The 25222-nt window shown below is 32.8% G+C and overlaps 1 protein-coding gene across 3 annotated transcripts in view; it reads left to right on the top strand.

Moving 5' to 3' along the window:
- Plexa (plexin A) overlaps window positions 1-25222 on the top strand; it is a 253077-nt gene that overhangs the window by 152238 nt on the left and 75617 nt on the right. Inside the window, exon 1 of one of the 3 annotated variants that reach the window (XM_070311326.1) lies at window positions 15238-15814. The exons of the other annotated variants lie outside the window; for them this stretch is intronic. Within the exon in view, the coding sequence (XP_070167427.1) occupies window positions 15773-15814 (42 nt within the window). The 5' untranslated portion in view covers window positions 15238-15772. Of the gene's footprint in view, window positions 1-15237; window positions 15815-25222 lie in introns of those variants that run through there. 3 annotated transcript variants of the gene reach the window in all.

The following is a 25222-nucleotide window of genomic DNA, read 5'->3' as shown; positions in this document are numbered from 1 at the left end:
AAGGAATATATTTAATATTCTTTTGATATGATAAATTATGAAATATTACCACTATTGTTTATTAATTTTGAAGCATCTTAAATTTTTATAAGACCGAATCAATTAATATTTTGTAATTGTACACAAGGCTATCGAATGTTATTTTTAACTTTTGAAAATAAAAATTTAATTTTGATAAAAGGGGCAACGCAATAAAAATTTGTTTAAAAAATCTCTATTGGTGATTTATTTTTAATGGATGGAGATATGTGTTTCCTCTCTCTCTCTCTCTCTCTCTCTCTCTCTCTCTCTCTCTCTATCCTTATCTCTTTTTCTTTCCCAGCAGAGAACTAATCGAATTGCGGAGTTAAAGTGCACGCTTAGCCTTGCCGTGAGTAAATAAAAAACGCGGATTCCGTTTCAATCGTAAATTTTCGAGGTTCTTGCGCAAAGTTTGAAAGCATTGCCGAAAACTTTAACCTTGGATGAATCATTCAAACGAATTCTTGTCGCGAGTTCCGTAGACTCTTGTAGAACGGGGCTCTAGAAAAAACAGGGCTCTAAAAAGTCCAAGGCGGAAAGATCGGAGATATCGGGCGGCGAGAAAAGCAATTTGCGAAACGTCGCTTCACTTTCTTGTTTCGACGCGCCGGCGTTTAATTGGCGCGTCGAGTGAGTTCCTTCAACGTGTTAACATCGAGATCGGAAGAAGAAGAAGAAAAGAGAGAGAGAGAGAGAGAGAGGAGAAAGAAGGATCTCTCTATAACCATGATTCTCTTGGCTGCGTGCCCATTATTATCGAGTGGTTCTAGTAAATAATTATACAATAATTTTACGCAGTTTTTTGGGATGGCAGACGAAGAACGATAAATTTTTTATATACGCGTTATGTTCTTCTACGATTATCATAAAAAGTGTATGAAATGTTTCGTTTAATAATCGAAATTTATATATTGGTATGAAAAATTAAACGATTATACGGAAATTTCTGTGGATGATTTTTCATGTAAAAATGATAAAGATGAGAAATAATGATAATAAATTCTAAAAAAATTAATGTGTGCGCGAAGTGAGTGTTCTTGCTTTTATATGTATAAAATTCAAATATAGAAATTCTTTAAAATAGAACATCCTTTTCATAATCTCCTAGGCTATCAAAGAACGATAGAATAAACTATTAAATACTCTGGAATAATCATATTTAATAAATTTGAATAAATAAATAAACAGATAAACGATTAAAAAAATTCATTTGTTGAAATACTATAAATAGTTACATGCGCATTATCATCAATCTATTCTTCTCCGAAAGCGCGAATAAATGGAACGTCCACTACGTGACTGCGTAATTGCGCTTTTGACTTTTTTTTCACGATATTATTTTACTCCAGCACATTTTTATTATTATTTTTTTACGTCTCTCTCCCTTCTCTCGGATCCCCTTTGACGTCGGATTACGTGCACGCGCACCTGCACCCGTGCCACAGACCGAGAAAATCAATAACCGCGAAAATTTCCATCGTTCCGGGCCATTTGAACCGTAGATTGTGCGAGTCTGCGGAAATTCCGGCTCGATTATCCGCATGGCCGTGCTTGCGCGAAAATTTTTGGTCGATGGATATGTAACACGGCAAGGCCATATACGAGACACGCGCAAAAAATGGCGCCTGCTAGGCTCTAGCATCAAGATAAAATTAAAGGTAAAAATAAGATATGCAGAATGCATGAAAGTATAGAAATTCAAGTCACGGAAAATACAGCATCGAATATATGCACTCTGTATTATGTATGAATATTTTCGTGTGTGTGTGTGTGTGTCTTTTTATATTTCTTTTATCTTATTTTTAATTAAACGCAATTTGAATTTTTTAATACTCTTCCAGAGAGGGCTGACGATAAGAAGATGTGATATCTCTGAAACTGGTTTAATCATGAATTTAAAAAATATTTTTATATTTTCCCTCTTTCTCTCAGTCTACTATTAATTCGGTTATGCTTTAGATTTGACAGATGACAATTGATTTTCATAAATTCTCAGAGAGGAGAGTAAAAACTAATTTTGTTTCTACAATTTAAACAGTACGTCCACAATTTCAACATTTCTAATTTCGAAACGAATTTCATAGGGACAGACAAATAACCCCGGGGAGCCCGAACAAGAAAACTAACAATAGTAGCAGTAGCGTTAATAAACGTCATCCGTGTTAGTGGGAAATCTCGTAACAACGAGATCAAGAGATGTTGATCTTCTCGTTTAAGATTTCTACGCTCGAATCAATCCCAAAATACGCAATAAATGGGTCGATCTCTCCGCTTGCCGGACCGAGAGCGAGCGCTCGTTACGACCCTTCGCCGGTTCTCCGCACAACCACCGTTCCTTTACTACCATCCCCACCATTTGTTTCATCCCTTGTATGTACATAACTGCCGCCCCACCCTCCGTCGAAACCTCGCTCCGTTTTTTCCAGCACCCTGCACACGTAACCACCCTCTGCTTTCTTGCCTTTACTCGCTCGCATCTGTATCTCTGGATACAGGATAAAGAGAGAAAGAGAGAAAGAGAGAAACAAATATAGGGCGCGTCGGGAGAGAAAAGCGACGAAAGACGCGCGCGCGGTACGAGAGGAGTCACTGGAAAATAGTCACGTTCCGGTTAATTTCGAGCAACCCACGTCCCGTCATCCCCTTGTGTGCCTCTTCCTTTCCTCTTTTGTACACGACGTGTAGCTGCGACCATCATCCTGCCATTCCATCTCTGCGCCATCTCGCGCATTCCTGTTCTCGTTCGTCGTGAGAATTTTTATTCATTTCGCACTGCTGTTCGCCTTTCTTCCTTGTATTACAGCTATATTTTTATCTTTTTCATATAATTTTCTCCTTGTATTTCGAAAAGCCGAAAACAATTGTCAGTGCTTTTTTTTATATAATACAGAGTTTCAATCGTAATATCATAATAATCCTTTTTGATGTATCACACTATTGATAGATTAGAGAGATTGCTTAAGGCATAGATCCCCTTTTTGAAGGATCTATGATTTTTTGAAATTGCATAATTCTTTTTTTGATCTTCGTGCCGACGCAATATATAACACATAATTCAAAAAATTATTTTTTCTTATTTATTTTGATATTTTCTTAAGTAAGGATTAATTCAATTTTTACAAGGAATATTTTTGATAAGGAAACATACAGGTCAACTGTAAGATTTATATTTGTATTAAATTTTTGCTTCAAAACTGTCCCGAATCATCGACAATAATTTTTATAAAAATTCTTTAATGATTTTTTAATAAATCTTCTTACAACTTTCTGATATATTTAATATCACATATTTTTATAATTAGATTTCAAATTAAAATTTTACAAAGATGACATCTCTCTGCTTAATGAATAAGAAAATTTATTATATCCTTGCATTCTTACACCTTACAATTAGCATCTCAATATTTTCAATAAAAATATTTATGGTATGTTTTGATTGGAAATTAATTGACGAATCTATCAGTAAAACTAGAGACAGAGAGATATATATATATATATATATATATATATATATATATATATATTAGGAAGTAGGATATCTCTCGTATTTTCCGATACTCTTGCATCATGGAGGGGATGAAGTATATAGAGAGTATAGAGAGGATGCCGACAGAGCCATTAATGCGTCGTACTGTACGTCGTATGCACCTGTACATACGTGCGCTACTCGTAGAATAAAGGGCTATTGTCAGTTACGAGGACGCCTCCATCCAATCGATTATCGTTTGAATCGAGTCCTGACATATGCCTCCAGATAAAGGACTACGTAGAATAATAGATATACACGTGCGCAAATGCACGTGCGTACAAACACGAATAAACATCATAGCTTCTAATCGCGCTATGTCCTAAAGAAAATTAATATATTTAGAAATTATCATATCTCTGAAATTGATTTTTGGATATGAAATTAATTAAGCAACGTCTGTAAATATTGTACGAATATTGCATCGAGTAAGCTCGGTCTTTAAGCAACTGCGCGTTGCATTTTAATGTAAGAGAGATTAACGTATATATGTCAGGGAATGAAGACAAAAAAGAAGAGAGATACGTTTGTGTAATCTGTGCAATTAGAACTGTGCGACATTTATCAAAAATAGTAGTATAAAATATCATCTGGTTTTATATATTATATAAAACAATTTTCTTTTTCTTCCAAAACTTCCATGTTTTATCATTCGCATTATTTTTATTCTTGCATTGTATATAATATAATGTGTTCGGATCTGTATGTTTTCTGCTGATTATGCGTGTGAAATATAAAGCGATAGATTACGTTTAACTGAATTTTAATTTTGTTATAATAAATATCATATTAAATTACATTTTGCGATTCTTTTATATGTAAATAAAGAACAAATTTTTATATATCAAATAAAAGTATCTGTTGTATCTATTCATGTTATACTATATATACATGAGCGACAAAAAAAACAGCGGAATATAAAAGTTAAAGATGTAAATTAGCTTGCCGGTAATTAATTTGGTTGGCTCTGTATACTCACTATCTTCCTCGTAGAAACATTTTCTAATAATTTTTAGTTGCTCTCTGTAAGATTTATGTGAAATATAATTATCACGCATAAAAATGCAGTTTGAGTAATAGTCTCGACGAGAAAAAAAACTTGTATTATTTAAATATTTACCTAAAGTTATAAGATTTTTTTCTAGTTTTATTCTTTAACGAATATAATTTCCAGTTTTTTATCAAAAGAAAAATTTAGTAAAAATATCAGTCTTTTTATATGTCTAGTGTCTCATTACATTTAATCTGTAAAAAATATAAAATAGTTTTCACTAAACTAATACGTTTAAATTTTATATTACACTTTTATAAATAAAAAAAGTATTAGTATAATCCTTTTATATGATTCTCATATTTTCAGAAAGTTATCTTTTATAGAAAGCGTTTTTTTTTTTATGTTTATAAATATCGTACTGCGAAAGATTACAGCTACCATAGTTATATAAATATTTACAAATAAAAAAAACAAAATATATTGTTATTTTATTATTGTTATTGATTTTTCTGTTTTAGAAACGAACAGTTTTATTTCTAACACAAAATATATTTTTCTAAAATTTTTGTTATTTTATCTAACATACACAGAATATTTTGGTTAAAGTGCATGAAGAATTGAGAAAGAGATTTCATCGTTTTGTCCTAAAGATTTCATATATTTTGCACGAAGAAAGAAATGGAGACGGCCTCAAGATAAAATTGGTTTTTACATCACCATGTTTGTTATCGAACAAAAGCAAAGTTAAGCCGGCTGAAATCAGATTTATACGTCGCGGTGTGTTGTTGCTGACTCGTTTCTAGACAGCCTTTACGATTCGCATCCCTTATCCTCGAATATCGGCGAAGAAATCTTTTCTTACCTTGATTGTAATGAGTCGTGTTTTAGAAATCGTACTAATATCGCTCATTATTCCCTTTACAAAAAAAGAGCAACCATCATCCGATCATAATAACGATTTGATAAAAATGCACGGGTATCGATAATGGTATCTCTCTTCATTAAATATTGTATCAACGAATTTTTCAGTGTAACCGAGTTTCTATATTCTTTAACATTTTTTCAACGAAGGTAACGTAGTCAAGCAGAAGCAAAAATTTCCCTGGGGTGGCGTCAGAATTAGCGAATAAATTTTAAGAAGACTCCAGGATATAATTTAAAATTTGTAAAATAAAGTGCTGTTAATTTTTAAACAGCGGCAAGAAGAGACATACACAGAAGAAAGGTTTTAACAGACTCCGAGAATTTTATTTTATGATCTAAAATTACCTAACATATCGCGTATTTTATGTCTCTTATTAAAATATTGCAATAATATCCCCAATTTTGTGAAAGTTAAAATACATGAGATAATATTTTGTATGAATCCTTAAAAGAAAACAATATTTTATTTTAGAGAATATTTAGAAAAAAAAATTAAACGCTTGGGGGAAGGATATTATGATGATTATTACATTCTCTCGTCTGAATCTACTTCTGAGAAGCTTACGATGGCTTCGTATTTAGAATCTTAGCAACAGAAATTTCCTCTTTTCTTTGATCGTTTCATTACAATAACCAAGCAAGTGGTTTCGAGATAATTTTCACTCCCGCCTTATGCCACCATCTTTTAGACCTTGAACGCTGAATGCCACCTTTATTTCTACCTCCTGTTTTCTGCAACTTATCTATCCTTTTCCTTTACCGCACATGAATCTTGCGCAATGCGGTCACGAGTTTTTAATTCGCTGGCTAGGGAGTCAATTAATTTTTACCGTGGGCTCGATTAATGCTTAACTTTCTTAATTCTTCGTGGCCTCTTCTCGTGAAATAACCGTAGGGCATTGTACCGTCTATGAGAGACTTCAGATCTACTCTCGAGATAGAAAAAGAGAATACCGAGTGAGAAAATAATTTCATTATCATGATAACGAATCTTTGAATACCGGCGAACTCTTGATTACTTTCAACGTTTAATTCTCATTTCACTGAATCGATCAATTTAATGACTACCGTGAGACAGGGTAAAATTGCACCGACGAGGGTGACTTTATCACGAGAAAATGTGTTTTACGATCGATTAATGAGAGAATAATTTATAAACTGTTAATTGAATTTTCATATGATAATATTATTGATTAGTATTATAATGGTATGTATTAATGACGAAGTGTGTCTATCTAGCATAAATGACTCTTATATACGCATCATATATTTAAAAAAAATCTTGTTAAATATAGACGAATAATTCAGTTTTTTCCTACGATAAGAATTCATCGTAATTATAATTAACAAAAATTGATCGCGACAGTAGACGGAACTTTTTCAGTCCGTGTCACACGCACAGGATAAAGGACTATTTTTCTAGATTACGTATCTCTCGAAGCGGCCTCAACATTCCCTATGAACCGTGCAATTTTCCTGACCAATCTTATCGCTGCTCCCATCGTATTCCCTAAATACATACCGGACTTATATATATTTTTAATCAGTGTTCGGATCGAATTTTTTCCCAACCCGCCTGTCGGCTGTGCTACTCTCTTCTGTTCAACTTGCCACGCGATCGTTTTCCCACGGGACGAATTCGCCGCACGGGGACTTCCCCGACGAAACTCGATATTCGCAATTTCGCCTAACTGTCGCCGGAATCGAGAGGCAGAGACCTCGTTCTTTTTCTTCTTTACCGCCAATAGATTTCACGTCTCTTCTCGATCTTCTCACATCTCGCGAATATCGTCTAATCTCTCGCTTTAAACTCAATTTCTTTTGTTTTCGTATCTTTTGCCGTACTCGATCAACTTGCGGATGAAATAAAATGGCTATCAAATTGGTTAGTAATTGTGAAACCGTTCCCGAAAACATTATTTTAACAAGAAATTTTATTTTTCAAAGCGTTAGAGAAAATAATTTTTTTTATGCTTTGTTGAAGAAAAGTTTGAATATTGTTATTATACTGGAAATTATGTTGGAAATTGATAAAGTTATAAAATACAAATATAAGAGAGAGAGAGAGAGAGAGAGAGGGAGACATGTACTTCATATATGATATATTTCAGAATATAAAATATTCTCTCTATTTTTTAATAACACGTGCATACAAGAAAGGATATATATATATATATATATATATATATATATATATATATATATATATATATGCACAGTTATTAAAGCCTATAATTAATTTTTTTTTTCAATTGCAATTAATTATACGAGAAGCTTTACGATTTCTAAACGCGAGATCTCCGCCTGTCCGAAAACTAGCTTTCACTCTGATTTGTGAAATACGATATTCGTTATTTGCGTCGAACGCAATCTTGGCAATCCAATACGTCGCGTGTTCGCTTCGAACATCTCGAATTCGCAACTCACTCCTGAAAAGAAGCAATTCATCAAGCAGGCACACTGTTGATCGAAACCTTGTAATTAGCTGAATTGTATAACTTGCGCTGACGGTAAATTGTGAAGAACGTACGTAGGTGACAAAAAGCAAGTCTATCATTGTCACTTTGCAGTGCCTTGTAAGGTGATTAAAAAAAGAACTTCACCTTTTTAATCACATCGTACACGTACGAAAATTTGTTTTCCTATTCGTCGTTGCAGTCGATTTCAATTATCTTAAATTTGTTTATAAATAGAAAATATCATAAATGTATTTAATCATAGTCAATCGAATAAAGAATTTTATTTCTTTTCATTTTCACATATTTTTCACATATACATTACGACATTTTAAGATGAATATTCATTTCCGTTACAGTAAAGGATGTCATATCGATACAGGATGCGCAGACTGCCTTTTCTGTTTCTCGATTCATTTCCCGTCAGTTATCCGGTTGTCGGCGATAGCTCGAATCGCTCCCATTTTTTTTTCAGATTTCTTTTGCGTCAACTGCGCTTTTATTTATCTTGTATTAAAATTATTAATATTCGAAATTAAAAATTGAAGAGAAATATTATGCACGTATATCCTTTTATTTTTATTACGTTTATTAATTGTCTTAAAATTAATTATCGCTGTCATTCTCATGATTAATAGCATCAATATAAAATGCACTAGCAGTAATAATGCTCATATCAGATTTTTTATATGTAATCGTTGTTCTCTTAGTGTTACAAATATCATGTGGATTTTATTATTGATATGAATGTAAACGTGTATAATTATAATGTTGCACTTATATAACTAATACTTCCGAATATCAAAGTTGCGAATCGATTTATCACGCCTCCATCCTATTCTTGATATTTTGCAACAATATTGTCTTTAGAAGTAATCTAGACGAGTAGAGGCTAGATTATTAAAAAAAGAGGTGTGATTTGCCCTAATTTGGATATTTCAAAACATGTTTGTTTCTTTAGCTTGATCTCTAACGTATAAATCTTCTTTTTTAATAAGCACATAACAATAACATAAACATATTTGTTTAAGTTAGAGAAACGAACATAATTTAAAATATCCATCCTTTTTATACATACATATATAATAAAAATATATATCACAAATAAAAAAATAAAATGTGATATATAGACATGAGAAATTTGAAATGTCAGAAAAACATAGATTTATAATTTCTAATTTAAATATGATTTTATATAGTTGAAGTTAAAATTTAATTACTGCTCGTATATCTTATATTATAATATTCTCCAGGCTTTAGAAAATACGTAAGTAATATAAATGTTTAGCTTTAGCTTTTATATGGGAAGGGAAGTTTTAAGAATTCTTGTTCCAGATGCCAATATATATATATATATATATATATATATATATATATATATATACTTAAAACCGACGCCGTCTTGCAATCTGGCGCAATCGTTGTCGCAAGGGAAAAGCGCTATTTCGCGCCGCGGGACGGATATTGGAACGGATTTTCGAATATAGCGCGCGGGACATGGGAATCTCTGCCTTTACAACGGTCAAAGTATATTTTACTTCACTATGCGCTCATGCATTATTCAGGTCCCCACCCGGAGACCGTTGCCGCGCTATCATATTTTGTCACGCGCTCTTGCGCCGACCGGCACGTTGCAAACTGCAACGCTTTAACGAATCGCATCATCTCCTGGATCTTCTCGACGTTTGTTAAATATAATGACAAGGCTCTTTCGCGCGTATCTTCATAATAATACAGATTTTCGCAGGCGAGATGTCGTACCTAAAAAAAAAAAAAAAGTAATCGGAACTTCGATGTATATTGAATTTTTAAATTTAAATTAAATTTAAAAAAAAGGAAACAGACGTTATTTTATTAAAAGAAAATATTTAATTTTATAATTTGCGACAATGCTAAAAAAAAGTAAATTGGCATGCGAATTAATATGTATAAATATTACTTTGTTGTTCTATTAAAAAAAAAAAAAAACAACCCCGGCGACGAGTAATGCCAATCATTCGACACGACCATTGTCCAACTTTTGCAAGGTGGCGAGAAAAATAGAAGAAATTGCTGTAGCAGACAGGTTATAAAGAGGAATATGGACGCGACAGAGAAAGGAAAAGGAGAAAGAGTTGAAGACAATGAGCTGCAGTTTTATAATGTTCGATTCTTCAGAGTTCGTCGGAGGAATCGTTTTCTTGTAGCCTCCCTTCCGACTAATTAAATTGGTGGATACTCATCCTTTCCCCATGCTCCTCTTCTCCCTTCCCTCCCCCCCCCCTCCCCCTTTTCCCACCCACTCCACCAAGTCGATCGATCAAAGACGAAATGAGCTTTCATTATCCGATCGTTTCGCATTCGCGGCAAGCTTCGGGCGATTTGAATATTTTTCCTCTTGGGGGATCTAATGGATCCCGAATACTTCTCGATTTTTCGCGCATCGTCTGTCGTAAATGGGGAGTCTTATAATGCGAAAAATAAGATGTTTGAAGGAAAAAGCATCGCGAAGTGATATGCGAGCAAACGATCTCCTCTCTCCTTGGACTCCGGGACGAATTCACCACCGTTGACTCTATTAAACGCGATTCTACTCCTTCGACAAAGAAAACTCTTGAGGGAAGGATGCGACTTTCTCGGTGTTCCATCTCGAGCGAGTCGCTTGTGGAATTAAAGCAAAATCTTTTCGATTGAAGGAAAATGAGATCAGTGAAACTTACGGGTGGATAAAAATATCTCCGGAATATTTTGCAAAAAATTATTGCATAAAATTTATATATAGATGTTTTTCTCAATTTATTATTCTAATATTTTATTCTTTCTATTTCATAAATAATCTATTCATAAAAAATAAAAGAGAGATATAATATAATATATATTTTTATATCTATATATTTATTCTATACTATTTTTTTTCTCATTAATATCTTTTAATAGATTTTCCGGCGCTCGCGCGTCGATCGAGACGAGGAAAATTTTATTGGACATAATCCGGTAAGAGCGATGGAAGAGCAATTTTTAGAATTTCTTTTTACGCTTTAATCTCATATTTTTTCTAGAAATCTCTGTACGTTCCGCATTGCTGTCTTTGTGCGCATTAACGTAATCGGTAAATTGCATTTTTTTGTGTTCTCAGAATTTTTGGAAATTTTACTGACTATCTGCGATCTCGTCGCAATTATTCTCGTTCACATTTTGTGGAGCATCATTAGCAAATATTATGCGTAGAAAAGAGGAAGTGCAAGGTATTAATACGGAAAAGGAGCTTGCCGTGCGCGCGAGCTCGCAAATCTCTTTCAACTGATTCCATTAAGCATGATTCTTGGCATAGAGGTGCTTTTCCAAATCACTGCTTCTCGTAATCGGGAATTGAGGGAAGAATCTTCCACGGTAGACAAATAAATGACCGAATACACTTTTAAGCGCACAATATTCTCTATCTCGCTGTAGTAACGTAATCTTCTTCTATCACGTTTTTTTTTTTGCGCGAGAGTTTTTCCATCCGCACTTTTATTGTTTATATTTTTGTTGAGAACTCCATAAATTCGATTAAGTGGCTGAAGGAGAAATATAACGTTTCTACGAAAATTAAACTGTCACTATAAATAGATTATAAAGAGTGTAATATTTTTATTTCATTGAAAGACAGAGTAATTTTACTGCATCCAAGTTTACAAATGAACATTATTTGGACAGTGATTCGATTTATGTATTATTATTTGTGTCTATACCATTTATGTCAATAACTTTAAATTACATCTGGCTTTAAACTTTGAATACATAGAAAATGTTAGGTATTTCTTGTAAAATGGAACAAGCGATTGTTCTACTTTCTGATTTATGTTTATGTTAAATGGAGAATATTCCACAATGATATAATGCTTACTGAAAATAATTCATACAAGCAACGTAAATCTTTCATCCGTTTCTTACTCACTTCATTACTTTTCATATTTTTTTTTTATTATTTCAATTATAATCAATGGCGTCAGATTTACGTTCATTTTTGCCCCCGAGGGCAAATACATTTTGCATATTTTTATATTAAAGAGTGCGCCCATTGCGTGCGAGTAACGTGCGAGAAGTTCGAGAGTTGCGCGTACATTGGATGAATAATTCAGACATTCGTACGACGTTTAAGAGTTATCGTAGATAGCGGTGAAAATCGGCACGTCCCATTTTTCGATCGATCTCGATGAATATTGTCCCGAGAGAGAGAGAGAGAGAGAGAGAGAGAGAGAGAGAGAGAGAGAGAGAAGTATCTATCTTAAGTTACGCGTCGCTCGATGAACGGTCGGTCGAGGATCTTACGTAATTTATATTCCAAATCTATTGTCGGTACGATATGCCACAAGGCTTCGGGAATCATAATGCGCTCGTGAAACGGCAGCGACAGATATGTAGATTTATACTCGATCGAGGTAGATATGTTGGCCAAACGTGAATATAGATTTTCCTAGAAAATCTGCTTTTGGCGCTATTTCTTTCTGTAATCCTAATGGTTTCATTCTCTTTTCGATTATTTCACTCGTTCCATTAATTCACTTCTTTTTAATCCGTCTTTCTATTCAATTCTGATGAAGAAGCAATTTTTTATTAATTTTTCGGTAACCTCAATCTATGGGTAAAATTATAAGATATAGCTGTTCGATATATGCGCACTCGTTCAAATTAATACCGGATCTCTTAAGCCGATCGGGCTTGATGAGAACGCTAGCTTGATACGTTATTCATCGGTGAGTATCGATTCGCGTATATTAGCACGGCTCTCCCGCGATGTCCATGTGACATCGAAAAGCAATTTGCGAAAGCGGGTCGATATATTGCAAAAAAGACCGTCCTTCCGTCTCTTCAATCTGTTAAGTAGTTTTGTAGTCTAAGAAACACGTACACAAGAAGGTAATAATTTATAATCCGATATACGCGAAATATTTTTAAACTAGTGAAGATAAAGTGACGCGATTAATTTGAGAATAAATTTGAGAGATACATACAATATATTTTTTTTTTGTAATTGAGGGAAACTAACCCATATTAAGTTAGCCCCCCCACCAACGCCAAATTAAATCAAATACATCAAATAATTTAATGCTAATTAGTTGCCGTAGTCCGAATTTTGTTGCTCAAACCGTTTAGCAGGAATTTACATTCAAAGTGGGGGGTGCTAGCTTGACATTAAGCCAGCCCCCCCCATAGTGAAAAAAATATATAGAATGCGCTCGAATCAAAAAATAAAATACACTAGAATTTGTTGCTATTTTGTTGCTCTAAAATAACATAAAAATATTTTTAAAAAAGTATATAATTTAATTAATACCACTATATACTCAGTCTCGCCGCGCCGTACCATTCACTTGCGCGAAGTAAAAGTAAATAAAAAAATGTATCGCTCGCATGTATTTGGTACCAAAATAATCTGTGGACAATATACTGTCGAAATATATGAGAAACTGAATTTGTTGCTCGTCTTAAAGTATTAAAAATCGATACTTTGTCGCCGCGAACCCTATACGACGCGCTCTTATATTATATAAATTAACTAAAAGAATTTGTTGCTCGCATGTTTTTGGTATTAAAATAATCTGTGGACGATGTACTATCGAAATATATAAGAAACTGAATTTGTTGCTCGTCTTAAGGTATTAAAAATCGATACTTTGTCGCCGAGGACCCTATACGACGCGCTCTTATATTATATAAATTAACTAAAAGAATTTGTTGCTCGCATATTTTTGGTATTAAAATAATCTGTGGACAATATACTATCGAAATATATAAGAAACTGAATTTGTTGCTCCTCTTGCTTTTTTAAGAATGACGCGTTAAAGATATATGTTAAAATTACAGAGTGATCAGAGTTAAATAAAATGTAATCGTATTAATGATGATTTCGAATGCTAATAAAATAGTAAAATTAATGCGCTCAACGATTATAATTATGAAATCATTAATAATCATCAATGATGAATAATAGAAATAATCAAGGCAAAGATAATATGGTCAGTTATAATTCTAAATATTTATACATGAGCTATAAATCATTAATAATAAAAAAAAAAAAAAAAAAAAAAAAAAAAAAAAAAAAAAGGATACAACAAGGATAAGATAACGAAGCTCGAGCGATACTTTTGCAATCTCGCGATTATTTTCTGGCGAAATTATACGTATAATCGAAGAAGAATCATATATTTTAAAAGAATATTAAAGTATATTGAAATACGAAACGTGTGAAAAACGCGACGCGAAGCTTCACCAATTGTAAAATTTCTCATTTAGCTGTTGGTACTCGTGGTTTCTCGCGGCATTTCAGAGACATCGATTAACGTTGACACGTCACCCTTAATTGGATTTCAGTAACATCCATAGTTTTAAAACTAACCAATCACCAATCAAGAATCGAATGACCGTGATTGGTCAATTTTACAACCATGAATATTATTAAACCTGACGTGTAAAATTAGTCGACTAACTGTCGACTAACCGAACACATTTTTTTTTTTCTCTTAAATAAGAATATTTTATTAGGAATGTTCATATGTGGTGTGTGAGCTGCTTTTCAGATATATTCCTCCTTGAATCTTACACATTCTATTCAACGATTATTCTCGTTGTATTATCGTTTCGCCATGAAAATTGATCGAGATTTTGTAATATAAGCTCTCTCTCTCTTTCTCTCGAGCCGCGCTTCTTTGTTTATATCTGAATGTTTACATCCAACTTTTTTGAACGCTTCTGTACCGAGACGTTCGGCGACGCGGTCCTCCCCTCTCCTCACTTAACCCGTCCAGCCTAAATTTTCCGTAATCGTGTCAGTCCCTTCGCACAAGCGCGAGTCTCAAGACGAATTACGGTCGCGCTCCGTGTTTCTCGCGTCTTTTTATCCGTCGAAAGTGAGATCCGCGTACGAACGAGTGTCGGGGGGGTCTTGTATCGAATAACAGGCGATTATCCGAGTGTAATATATTAACCCGTGTAATCGTGATTAAGGCATCTTTCGATATATATATACTCGCAAACGACAAGATTTTTCCCACGCATCTTTTATCTATCGAAAATGAATTTCGCATCCGAACGAATATTCGAAATATCCAAATCGAGAGTAATTTGTAGTTTTGATATATCGACTTTATAATACGATACAACGATCGATGAATACATTATTTAACATATTTTTAGGCGCTGAAATAATTTACTCGCTGTCGTATATAATAATATTGCGTTGAAAATATAAGCGCGTCGCGTTCGACACGTTTCTGCTTTAATATTCTTTAATATTGTTTTCAAATGTAATCCTTTTTTCAGAGTTATATTCGCAATTTCATAAATCGAGATCGCAAAAGAGCGTCGCTCGAGCTAGTTTGATTTATCTCGCGCAGGATTCTTCGCGTACGGTTTATTTCTTGGAAGAGACGCGCTCGCTCCTTTTCCTGGAACGGATATTCGACGACGCGTTCCCCCCTCCCCATCTACTACTATTCAACCTGCCTAAATTTTCCGTAACCGTTACAGTAACCGTCGTATTGCATTAGCGTGCGAGATTGAAATATTCTTTCCGTATTTCTCGCCTTTTTTTATCCATCACAAGTTTATCCCGTGTATAAAGTGGATGTCGTGAGTATCGGGAATGTCGATTAGAATCACGGAAAATCGTCTCCGTCCATTTATTAATACGCGATTATATGTTCTTTCATGTTTATAATCGACATGGAAATAATTTTACCGCGTCATTGCATATGGCGGATTTTGGACTACGAGTGAAATAGTGATTATGAGAATAGTGATTATGCATGAGTGGACAAATTGATAGACTGTCTCGTCTCAATTTGAAGCGAAGGGAGCAACCGGAAACGGAAGGGATCTCGCGATGACCAGATGCAGAAAGAAGTGAGACATGCAAGGGCGGTGCATCGGTCGGTCAGTAGAATTTATTATTAAACATTTAAAATTGTCAATATAATTTTTAGTTTATGGAAACAATAGTATTGAAAAATCGGGTTTTTTTTTTTTTTTTTTTTTTTTTTATTAATGATTTATAGCTCATGTATAAATATTTAGAATTATAACTGACCATATTATCTTTGCCTTGATTATTTCTATTATTCATCATTGATGATTATTAATGATTTCATAATTATAATCGTTGAGCGCATTAATTTTACTATTTTATTAGCATTCGAAATCATCATTAATACGATTACATTTTATTTAACTCTGATCACTCTGTAATTTTAACATATATCTTTAACGCGTCATTCTTAAAAAAGCAAGAGGAGCAACAAATTCAGTTTCTTATATATTTCGATAGTATATTGTCCACAGATTATTTTAATACCAAAAATATGCGAGCAACAAATTCTTTTAGTTAATTTATATAATATAAGAGCGCGTCGTATAGGGTCCTCGGCGACAAAGTATCGATTTTTAATACCTTAAGACGAGCAACAAATTCAGTTTCTTATATATTTCGATAGTACATCGTCCACAGATTATTTTAATACCAAAAACATGCGAGCAACAAATTCTTTTAGTTAGTTTATATAATATAAGAGCGCGTCGTATAGGGTCCGCGGCGACAAAGTATCGATTTTTAATACTTTAAGACGAGCAACAAATTCAGTTTCTCATATATTTCGACAGTATATTGTCCACAGGTTATTTCAGTACCAAATACATGCGAGCGATACATTTTTTTATTTACTTTTACTTCGCGCAAGTGAATGGTACGGCGCGGCGAGACTGAATATATAGTGGTATTAATTAAATAATATACTTTTTTAAAAATATTTTTATGTTATTTTAGAGCAACAAAATAGCAACAAATTCTAGTGTATTTTATTTTTTGATTCGAGCTTTATATATATTTTTTTCACTATGGGGGGGGGGGCTGGCTTAATGTCAAGCTAGCACCCCCCACTTTGAATGTAAATTCCTGCTAAACGGTTTGAGCAACAAAATTCGGACTACGGCAACTAATTAGCACATAATTAGCACTAAATTATTTGATGTATTTGATTTAATTTGGCGTTGGTGGGGGGGGCTAACTTAATATGGGTGGGAAACTATAAATAACAACATTAAAAGAAATAAAATGCTGTTTTAAGAAAAATTTTAAGTTAAATTATCTTGGTAAAAGAAAGGAGGGAAGTGTAAGATTAATGTATAAATATATAAATGCATAAGAATATATATATATATATATGTATGTGTGACTATTATAATAATCTAATGTATGCTTATAAAAGTTGGCAACATCTCACTTATTAGAATATATGTAATTATAAACATTCTTAATTAAACTCAATTGTTTTAAATAATTGCAATAGGTAAGTTATATTAGTTTCCACTTTTTCATAGATCGTACAAGCAAGAATAATTTGTTATATGCAAGTTCCGATGATTTTATTGCGCAGATGCAAAATTTTACTTAAGCGTGTTTGCACAGCTTGTCGCTCATTAAAATTGCGATACAAATTTCGACGAGGGTAACTGGTAAAGCAACATCAGCAATATTGTAGAGATCGGCGAAACTTTACGTAACTCTATTCGTTAGGACCGAACGGAAACGAATGCTTACACGGATGAATCATCACGCTAATTAATTAACGCTGAAAATCTGAAAGAGACACCGGGTTGCAAGTGTATGGTTCTGTGGTTCTGTACGTTCGTATATACACGGATATACGAGCTTGCATCGAAATTGCAACGTGTCGAAATTAAAAAGTTTAGGCAGCCTTTGTTTGATGTAATTTCAAACGATATCAATTGACATATCTAATCTAAAACATGTACGTGTATGTATATATGTGAGACAAAAAAATAGACCAAGAAACTATAAAACATAACTGCAAACTCTCTTATAAATACAATTGATCGTCTAAATTCTCTCTCTCTCTCTCTCTCTCTCTTTTTTGACATATTTAGTTTTCAATTTTAAATATATTTTGCTTTAAAAATACACGTATTAGAACACATTTATTATATATTTTTATAGGCACTAGAATTTATTCGATAAGCACACACGGATTTAATAACTCTTATTTTTCATTTATTAAAAATAGATTGAAATTAAATGTGAAATATATATGTTATACAAATTGGTTAATTTGGGAAGAAAAAGAGGGAGAAACTGACGAAATCATAAAGCAAGTACCATAGAAATGTAATAAGTAGGTCTTCGTATATGCCGGAGTTCCTCGCAACCGAAGATGCGAATTTTAAGCGAATTACATTTCTTGGTTCTAAGTTGACGAAACGTTTGTGAGATCTCTTCACCATGCCAGTCGCTTTTGTATCCAGCTTCGTCGCAAACGCTAATAAATTTAGCAGCAGAAATATTTGTACCTGCTCGTATAGCGTGTAAATATCCTTGAGGAACAAAGTTAGCGATGTTGACGATATCGTATATAAAATTATCAAAATTCGTGCATCTCTTTCATTCTCTGCAATAAATCATAGATTAATTTTTTATTATTATGGAATTTTTCATTGATCCCTAGATTTTTTAGATTTTTTTATACTTTTCTAGATTTTCATTTTTCATTAATCTTATTAATTCGAATCTTCGAAGAGAAATATAATGTTTTACGACGATACATTTGATAAAATTTTATTTTAATTTTTAATTAAAATAAAAAAAGATCTTTTTTCTCTTTTATTTATTTATTTATTTATTTATTTATTTATTTTTTTTTTTAAGAAAAAAGAAGCTTTTAAAATTCTTTGCAGCGTACACGTTTAAAAATCCGACGAAGCACTTTCTTTATAACCACAGTTTCCTAGAAATTATCTTCGTAGTGTGTTGACACCCGTCGTAACGTCGAACGTGTTTTCCTTCAGCGGCGAGACGAGGGAAAAATGCGAAAACGAAAAGGGCAACGTCTCCTCTAGGGAAAGGGTTTTCTGAGGGGTGGAAGTGAGAAAGGGAAAGATATAAGAGGAGAAAGAGCAAGAAGGGTTGAAATAAACAGAGTGGGAAATCGAGTGGGAAGAGGGAAAGACCGATTACGGCAGAGGCGGTGATGGTGATGGTGGTGGCTTGTGTAAGCGTTATGCGATTTCAAACAAATGGCGAAACCGTGAGCGGAAACGTGACCAAGGCTGGCGTTCACTCGGATGCCATTGGTAAGTTTATCTTACGCGCCGCGGTAACTTACCAGTCGAGATCCCGCAACGGAACGAGGGATGGCAGCTGTCCTCGGTAGAGTATTCTGGAAGAGCGGGTATTGCGGCGTCGTCGAGGGGAGAGGAGACGGCCGTCGGGGGAAATACGATGACGAAAATCCGACGGAAGCGCGATTTTCTACGTGGATCTCGCTACGGCGAAACGCTCGTCCCGTTTTATACTTGCGTATTATAGATACCAGTAATGTCTATTTAGACTCGACGCGATCTATTTAATTAAGCCTTCGTTAAATAACTAAATTTGCTTACATCTCACAATTTTCGTAAGAGAAAATTACTGATTTACGTTTATAATCACATTGCTAACGACACACATTTCGATTTATAACTAAATTACGCAACTTTAGATTGTAAATTCAAAGTAAAATGAACATCTTTTAAAGTGTGTTTTATCATAGAGTTTAACATCTGGAGCACAAAACGTACAATAAAAAAAATTGAGATAAATAATTAAAAGCGCTTGAAAAGTCAGGTCAATCAAGGGGGGCCCTTTCCCCATCGTATTTTTACGATACTTTATAAATTTTATATAATTTTCCTATCACAATCTATTATGTCAAAAATGTATTTCTTTAACGATTAGATAATCTTTACATTTTGGCGATACGAATTCACGTAATCTAAGGAAATTCAGCCGAATTGATCAAATGCTCATGCGGTGCTTTTGAAAACGCGAGTAGTACGAACTTTTTCAAAATGTGGCGAATACGTGATCAAATATTTAGTGCGCGAAATTGAAATTACAACGGAGTAATCTTTCGTGATTTTGTTTCTTATTTATCGATACGTAAATATTAAATCTTTCTGTTATATGTTTTGCCCTTCGAGTTTTATTAGAGTAGAGATATCACGAGCTAAGAAATATATAGGACGAAAAATGGCTTCGCGAATAACGAGCTATTCTTTACGAAGGGGAAAGAATGGGAGAGCGATTTTCCAGGTTCGAGTAACATTACCCTCGAAGGAGAAATTGGAAGAAAGCACATTTTTTTCTCCCTGTGCATCGAGAAGCGCGCATCGTGCACTAGTCAATCTATCTATTCGATGGCAAACGGAAGCGAGCCAAAATTTAATTGCCGCAGACAAGAGCGGGAAATCAGAATTCAACGATCAGTTGGCAAAATTCTACATTTTTTTTGGATAAAATCAGTGCGAAAAACAGTATTTTCTGGGGGGAAAAGAAACGGCTGGAACAGAAACTGATCCTTTCTATTAAAAATATTAAAATAAATAAAAATTTTTTTTATCTATTACATTTGTCAATTGAGAGAGTTTTTTCTAATTCAAGCTTTATCCAAAATAAAATATTCGTAATAGATTAGGAATCGATGTAGCAAATAAATGAGTTTTTTGTGAAAATTTAGAAAATGTTGAATGGTAAACGCAAATCAGATTTATATTGATAAAAATTGTTGATTCTGTTACTGTTACATTTTTTTTTATTAAAAATTAATAGCATTTATATTCTCAAAGTTTTTGTTTTAATAATTTTACGTATTATTTTGAATTAAAAAATACTTTATTATTATATTGATTACATTTTTTAAACTATAGTAATTAGTATGATTTATTAACTGAAGTAAAAATATCCTTTTGCATAAAGTTATATAAATATATTTTAGTGTTATACATATATTATAGTTATTTTTATAATTTTTTTTTTGCCAGTTTATTCTATTAAATAAAGTTTGAGGCAATAAAAACCAAAATTTACCATGTTTTTCAACTCACTAGAGTTTTCTAGCCAACTCTGGGAGACAATAGATTTGACATCGTTTGCAATTGCTTCGTGGCGGTAATTAAATTGCGGATACACGGCACGACGCGCTTCTGCATCGACGACGATGACGAGTAGTATATACGTTTGTATACGTTGCCAATATCTTAAATGCGTTCGAATATAGACAGTACTCTGAGAATTGACGGATGGATCAAGATTCATTGTGTCCCGTTGTGAGAGGATATGAAAACTCGTCATTATTTAAATTATTTTACAGCAATTAATGATTATGTGCGTGTACTTGACCGAAAGCAGGAGAGCTAATTTAAGATAAACTATAAAACTTCCACGATTGAATACGATAATAATTTTGACAGATACCAATCTTAGATCGTAAATATAACATCGTGATAATAACATCTTATTTTTGTGTAACTTTGAGATAAGTTTAATAATATTTTCATTTAATGCTAAATTCTCCAGATATACTTACTTACAACGTTGAAAAAAATTTCTTTTATTCCAATATTATAAAAAAAATTCGTATTTTAAGAAAATGTTTGCTAGCTATGGTATGGTTACGATAAAAAATTTTAAATTAACAAGGTACGTTAATTAAAAATGTGCAACAATATAAATCGTTAGATTTTTGGTTTAATTTTATATAATTTGTTATATAATATTCAGAAATTACGTTGTTGTGGAGTAATTGACAATAATTAACAATAATAGTAAGAGTAATTAACAATACATTGTTACAATAAGAGACAATTTGAACAATGTAATATCATGAAATCGTATTCATTTTTTTAACAAAATTTGCGGATAATAGGCCACTTCAACTAGAAAGATATCTCGTTTTCATACGTTTTCATATCTCGTTTGGTCATACATTATTGTTGAAAATTGAAATAACGTGAAACTATGGATTAAGACGATTCTCGAAAATTAATCAAATACCCGCGGTGTGTTTTTTTCACGAATATTACGAGCTTTTCGATATGGCGAATACACGCCAAATATTTGGTGTACCGGATCGAAAGCACAACGAGATGGAGCAGCAAACGATATCGAACGCGAATTCCGTTTGCACTTTTCATCGGGACACTTTTCTCTTATAATCAACTCGATATTAATATTCGGATCGTGGTTTCGGATCGAGTTGATTATGGCTTTGCTCGAAACAGCAAATCACTAATGATATTTGTTCAAAGCAAATTAATCTCGATCTTTTTCTAGCGATAAGTGTATAGTCATAAGATATACGAGATATATCTATTTTTTTCATTCCACAATGGGAAATTAGCATTGTCCGCATTGCAATAACATTCTTATTCTGTACTTAAACTGAAAAGAGATGTATAAATAGATTTTGAAAGTGCAATGCGCAGCAACAGTTTTAACTTGCATTATTATAAGCAGATGTTTAATATAATGAAAATTATTTAATCTTAAAGATTTCTGAAATTTCTAAATTTCTTAATTGAATTTAATATTTAAACGATCAAAGAATATTAACTCTTTTAAAGAATAAAAATATTCATAATATTATACTATCATTGTGTTCGAAAAAGAAGAGTTTTATAATAGATTAATGTAATCTTGTTAATATTATAGGAGCATAAATAACCGTTGATAGTATATGTGCGCGATAGGCGATGCTTTTTAATGCAGCGACATTCGTTTTTCTCTTGTATGGCCTCATTATCGTGCTTGAGGAGAGCGACGACGTTTCGCGTCGAAGCCGAGCGTGCGAACCGCGCATAAGGACACCGGTAAAATGGAAAGTGGGATGAGGAGCTTTAGTCGTTAATGCGCGATGCACCGCTAAAAGCTTCGGAACGAGTGGACCATCACGTCGCCGTTGCGAAGTGTTAGTTTCCATCGATGCCCAGCCAAAAGCAAAAGAAATATTTAAATCCTATTCTTGTTAACAAATATTCTCTATTTTTATACACGGAATATATCTCTCTCTCTCTCCTCTTTCCACCCCCCCCACACCCCTCTCTCTCTCTCTCTCTCTCTCTCTCTCTCTCTCTTTCAAAAATATATCGTTCCCATTTGACTTGGATTACAAATCGGTAAAAACTTTTTAACGAATCAAAAGATTCAAAATAGCAAATAAACAGAAAAATTTCGCATCTTTGAATTAATTTTAAAAGAGAATTTTAGCACGTAATAAAAAAATTTACACTGTTCTTAGTTTATCATTCTATTTTAACTTTGAATTTAAATTTAATGTATTTTTTTTTTCCTTTTTTTATGAGAAAATAAAATTTTGTAATCAAATTTTCATTAAGAAAGAAATGGTTTTAAGATGATTAAGGAATTTGCGAGTAATGAAATAATTGTATGATATTTTGCATAAATTTTTATTGCTATCTATATCCTACAAACGTGCGGTATTTTTTTATTTTCATCAATATTTACAAAATTTAACGATGCCATCGTTAAATTATAATCACCATCCTATGTGCGTTTATATTTAATCAGAGAGAGAGAGAGAGAGAGAGAGAGAGCAAAGTTTTTTTATTAAATATTTTGAGAAGAAAGCTTTTTGCGCGCTTGCATCTGACAGAAAACATATTGGATGACTTTGATATGTGAGGAGCTTTTTATTAGAAAAGTACTATCAAATAACTGATAAAACATGATGGAGAAAGTGAATTGACAATGATTTATATGATTAAACAAACGAAATTATTATATTTATAATAACAAAAAATCGTTTGCCTCCGCCTCCTTTCTTTTTACTGTATATTTTAGCTTCTTGTATTTTTACACAAACTTCTTAAACAGAAAATATTAATGAAATATAATTATTAATAAAATTTTTTATAGAAATAATTTTTATTAATATATTATTAATATACAGTTCTCTAGAATAATTTCACGTAAATATCATATTCTTCATAAAGTTCAATTCTTTAATTATTTAATTCTATAATCATTGTACTTTGAAAATTCTAGAGTCGTTTAGACAGTGAATTGTACGTGATCCCGTTTCTCGATTTTTATTACAAAAAAAAACAAAAAATACTTTAGAAAGATTTCACATCGGCAAAAATTGTATTTCTTATTCAATTCACTTTACAAGGTATCGTACACGGAATTTCACGCCGAAGTAACACTCGTGGAATGATTTGATCGCGGCTATATAAGGTGTATATATCCTCCTAACTGTCTTCTATTAGAAGAGGCAAAGTACGGTGCATCGGTAACGAAACAAAATCGCTCGTTTCGCTGCGAAAGAACTCTTTTTTTCTCTCTTTTTTTTTCATTTTTTTTTTTGTGCGGAAGAGCAATAAAAGCACCCACTTCCGACTCGTTACACGCTGTTATGACCGTGCGCAATAAATCGTTATAAAACCACGCCTCCTTTCTTTCAGAAGTTTATAACCCAAGGGGCTCGTCCGTTTCACCAACGATGCGCTAGAAACCAGCTCGTATCTGTTTCGAACAGTATTGCTCTTATAAATGGCCAGCGGTCTACGTGTGTAAAAGAAATATCAAAACTATTATTTTATTCATGATCCCCCTAAAATAAGGATAAGAGCAAAGTAAAATAAGTTGTCGGACAATAAGATTAGTCAGTTCTTTTCTAAGATACAGTATGTTAAATTTTTAATATCAACCTTGGTGTGAATATTATTTAATATAAGTTCTGTAGAAAATTGTTATGGGAAAGTGTATAAGAGCGGAAGATGAATCGGATTAAAGTTCAAAATTGGTTAGGAAAGATATAGTGGTCGAGAACAATTAGCTACGCTAGCTATCATACCACATTGGAAGAGATTTAGCTTCTAATTTAAGATCGAATTTTTTGCCTGTGATTATATTCGATATTATATGATTTTTATATAAAAGAGAGAGATAGAAAAAGAAAAGTTAGGCGTAATTTTAATTTTTCTGTGCTATAGTAAAATTTGGATAAATGTTCGTTATTATTTATATTTTTTAATTATCGAATATTATTAACATTTGTCCTTTTTTATACGTACGCATAAACTTACTTATATTAACTAATAAAAATAAATATTATTTTATATCTCTTTTGCTCTTTTCTCCTATTAAAAAAAAATTATCAAATTCTTTTAGTCGATTAAATTTCAAACAATTAGCAACAACTAGTTTGTTAAATTGAATAAAAAGTTTATATTGGGCGTGTGTTTCTCAATTTATTTATAAAAGCCATCTCTATATAAGAATACAATTCAACATCTATATCCAGAGTAATGACGTTTGCGAGTTGAACGAAGATTTTCACAATATTCGTTTATATTGAAATATAAACACAAGGATGCAATGCGAAAATGAAGACTTGCAAACTCGCTTCTTCAAAAAGGATACATCTAAACTGACTTTATTCTTAAGAATGAATGTAAAACCTTATCGAGATAACGTCTCTTATAATATTGCCT

The sequence above is a fragment of the Polyergus mexicanus genome, unplaced genomic scaffold, assembly GCF_030449975.1.
Source record: "Polyergus mexicanus isolate NDT 795.1 unplaced genomic scaffold, iyPolMexi1.0 SCAF_19, whole genome shotgun sequence".
NCBI classification, from domain to species: Eukaryota; Metazoa; Arthropoda; class Insecta; order Hymenoptera; family Formicidae; genus Polyergus; species Polyergus mexicanus.
Note: the sequence above shows the minus strand (reverse complement) of the source record. Positions and strands in the feature narration are given on the sequence as shown.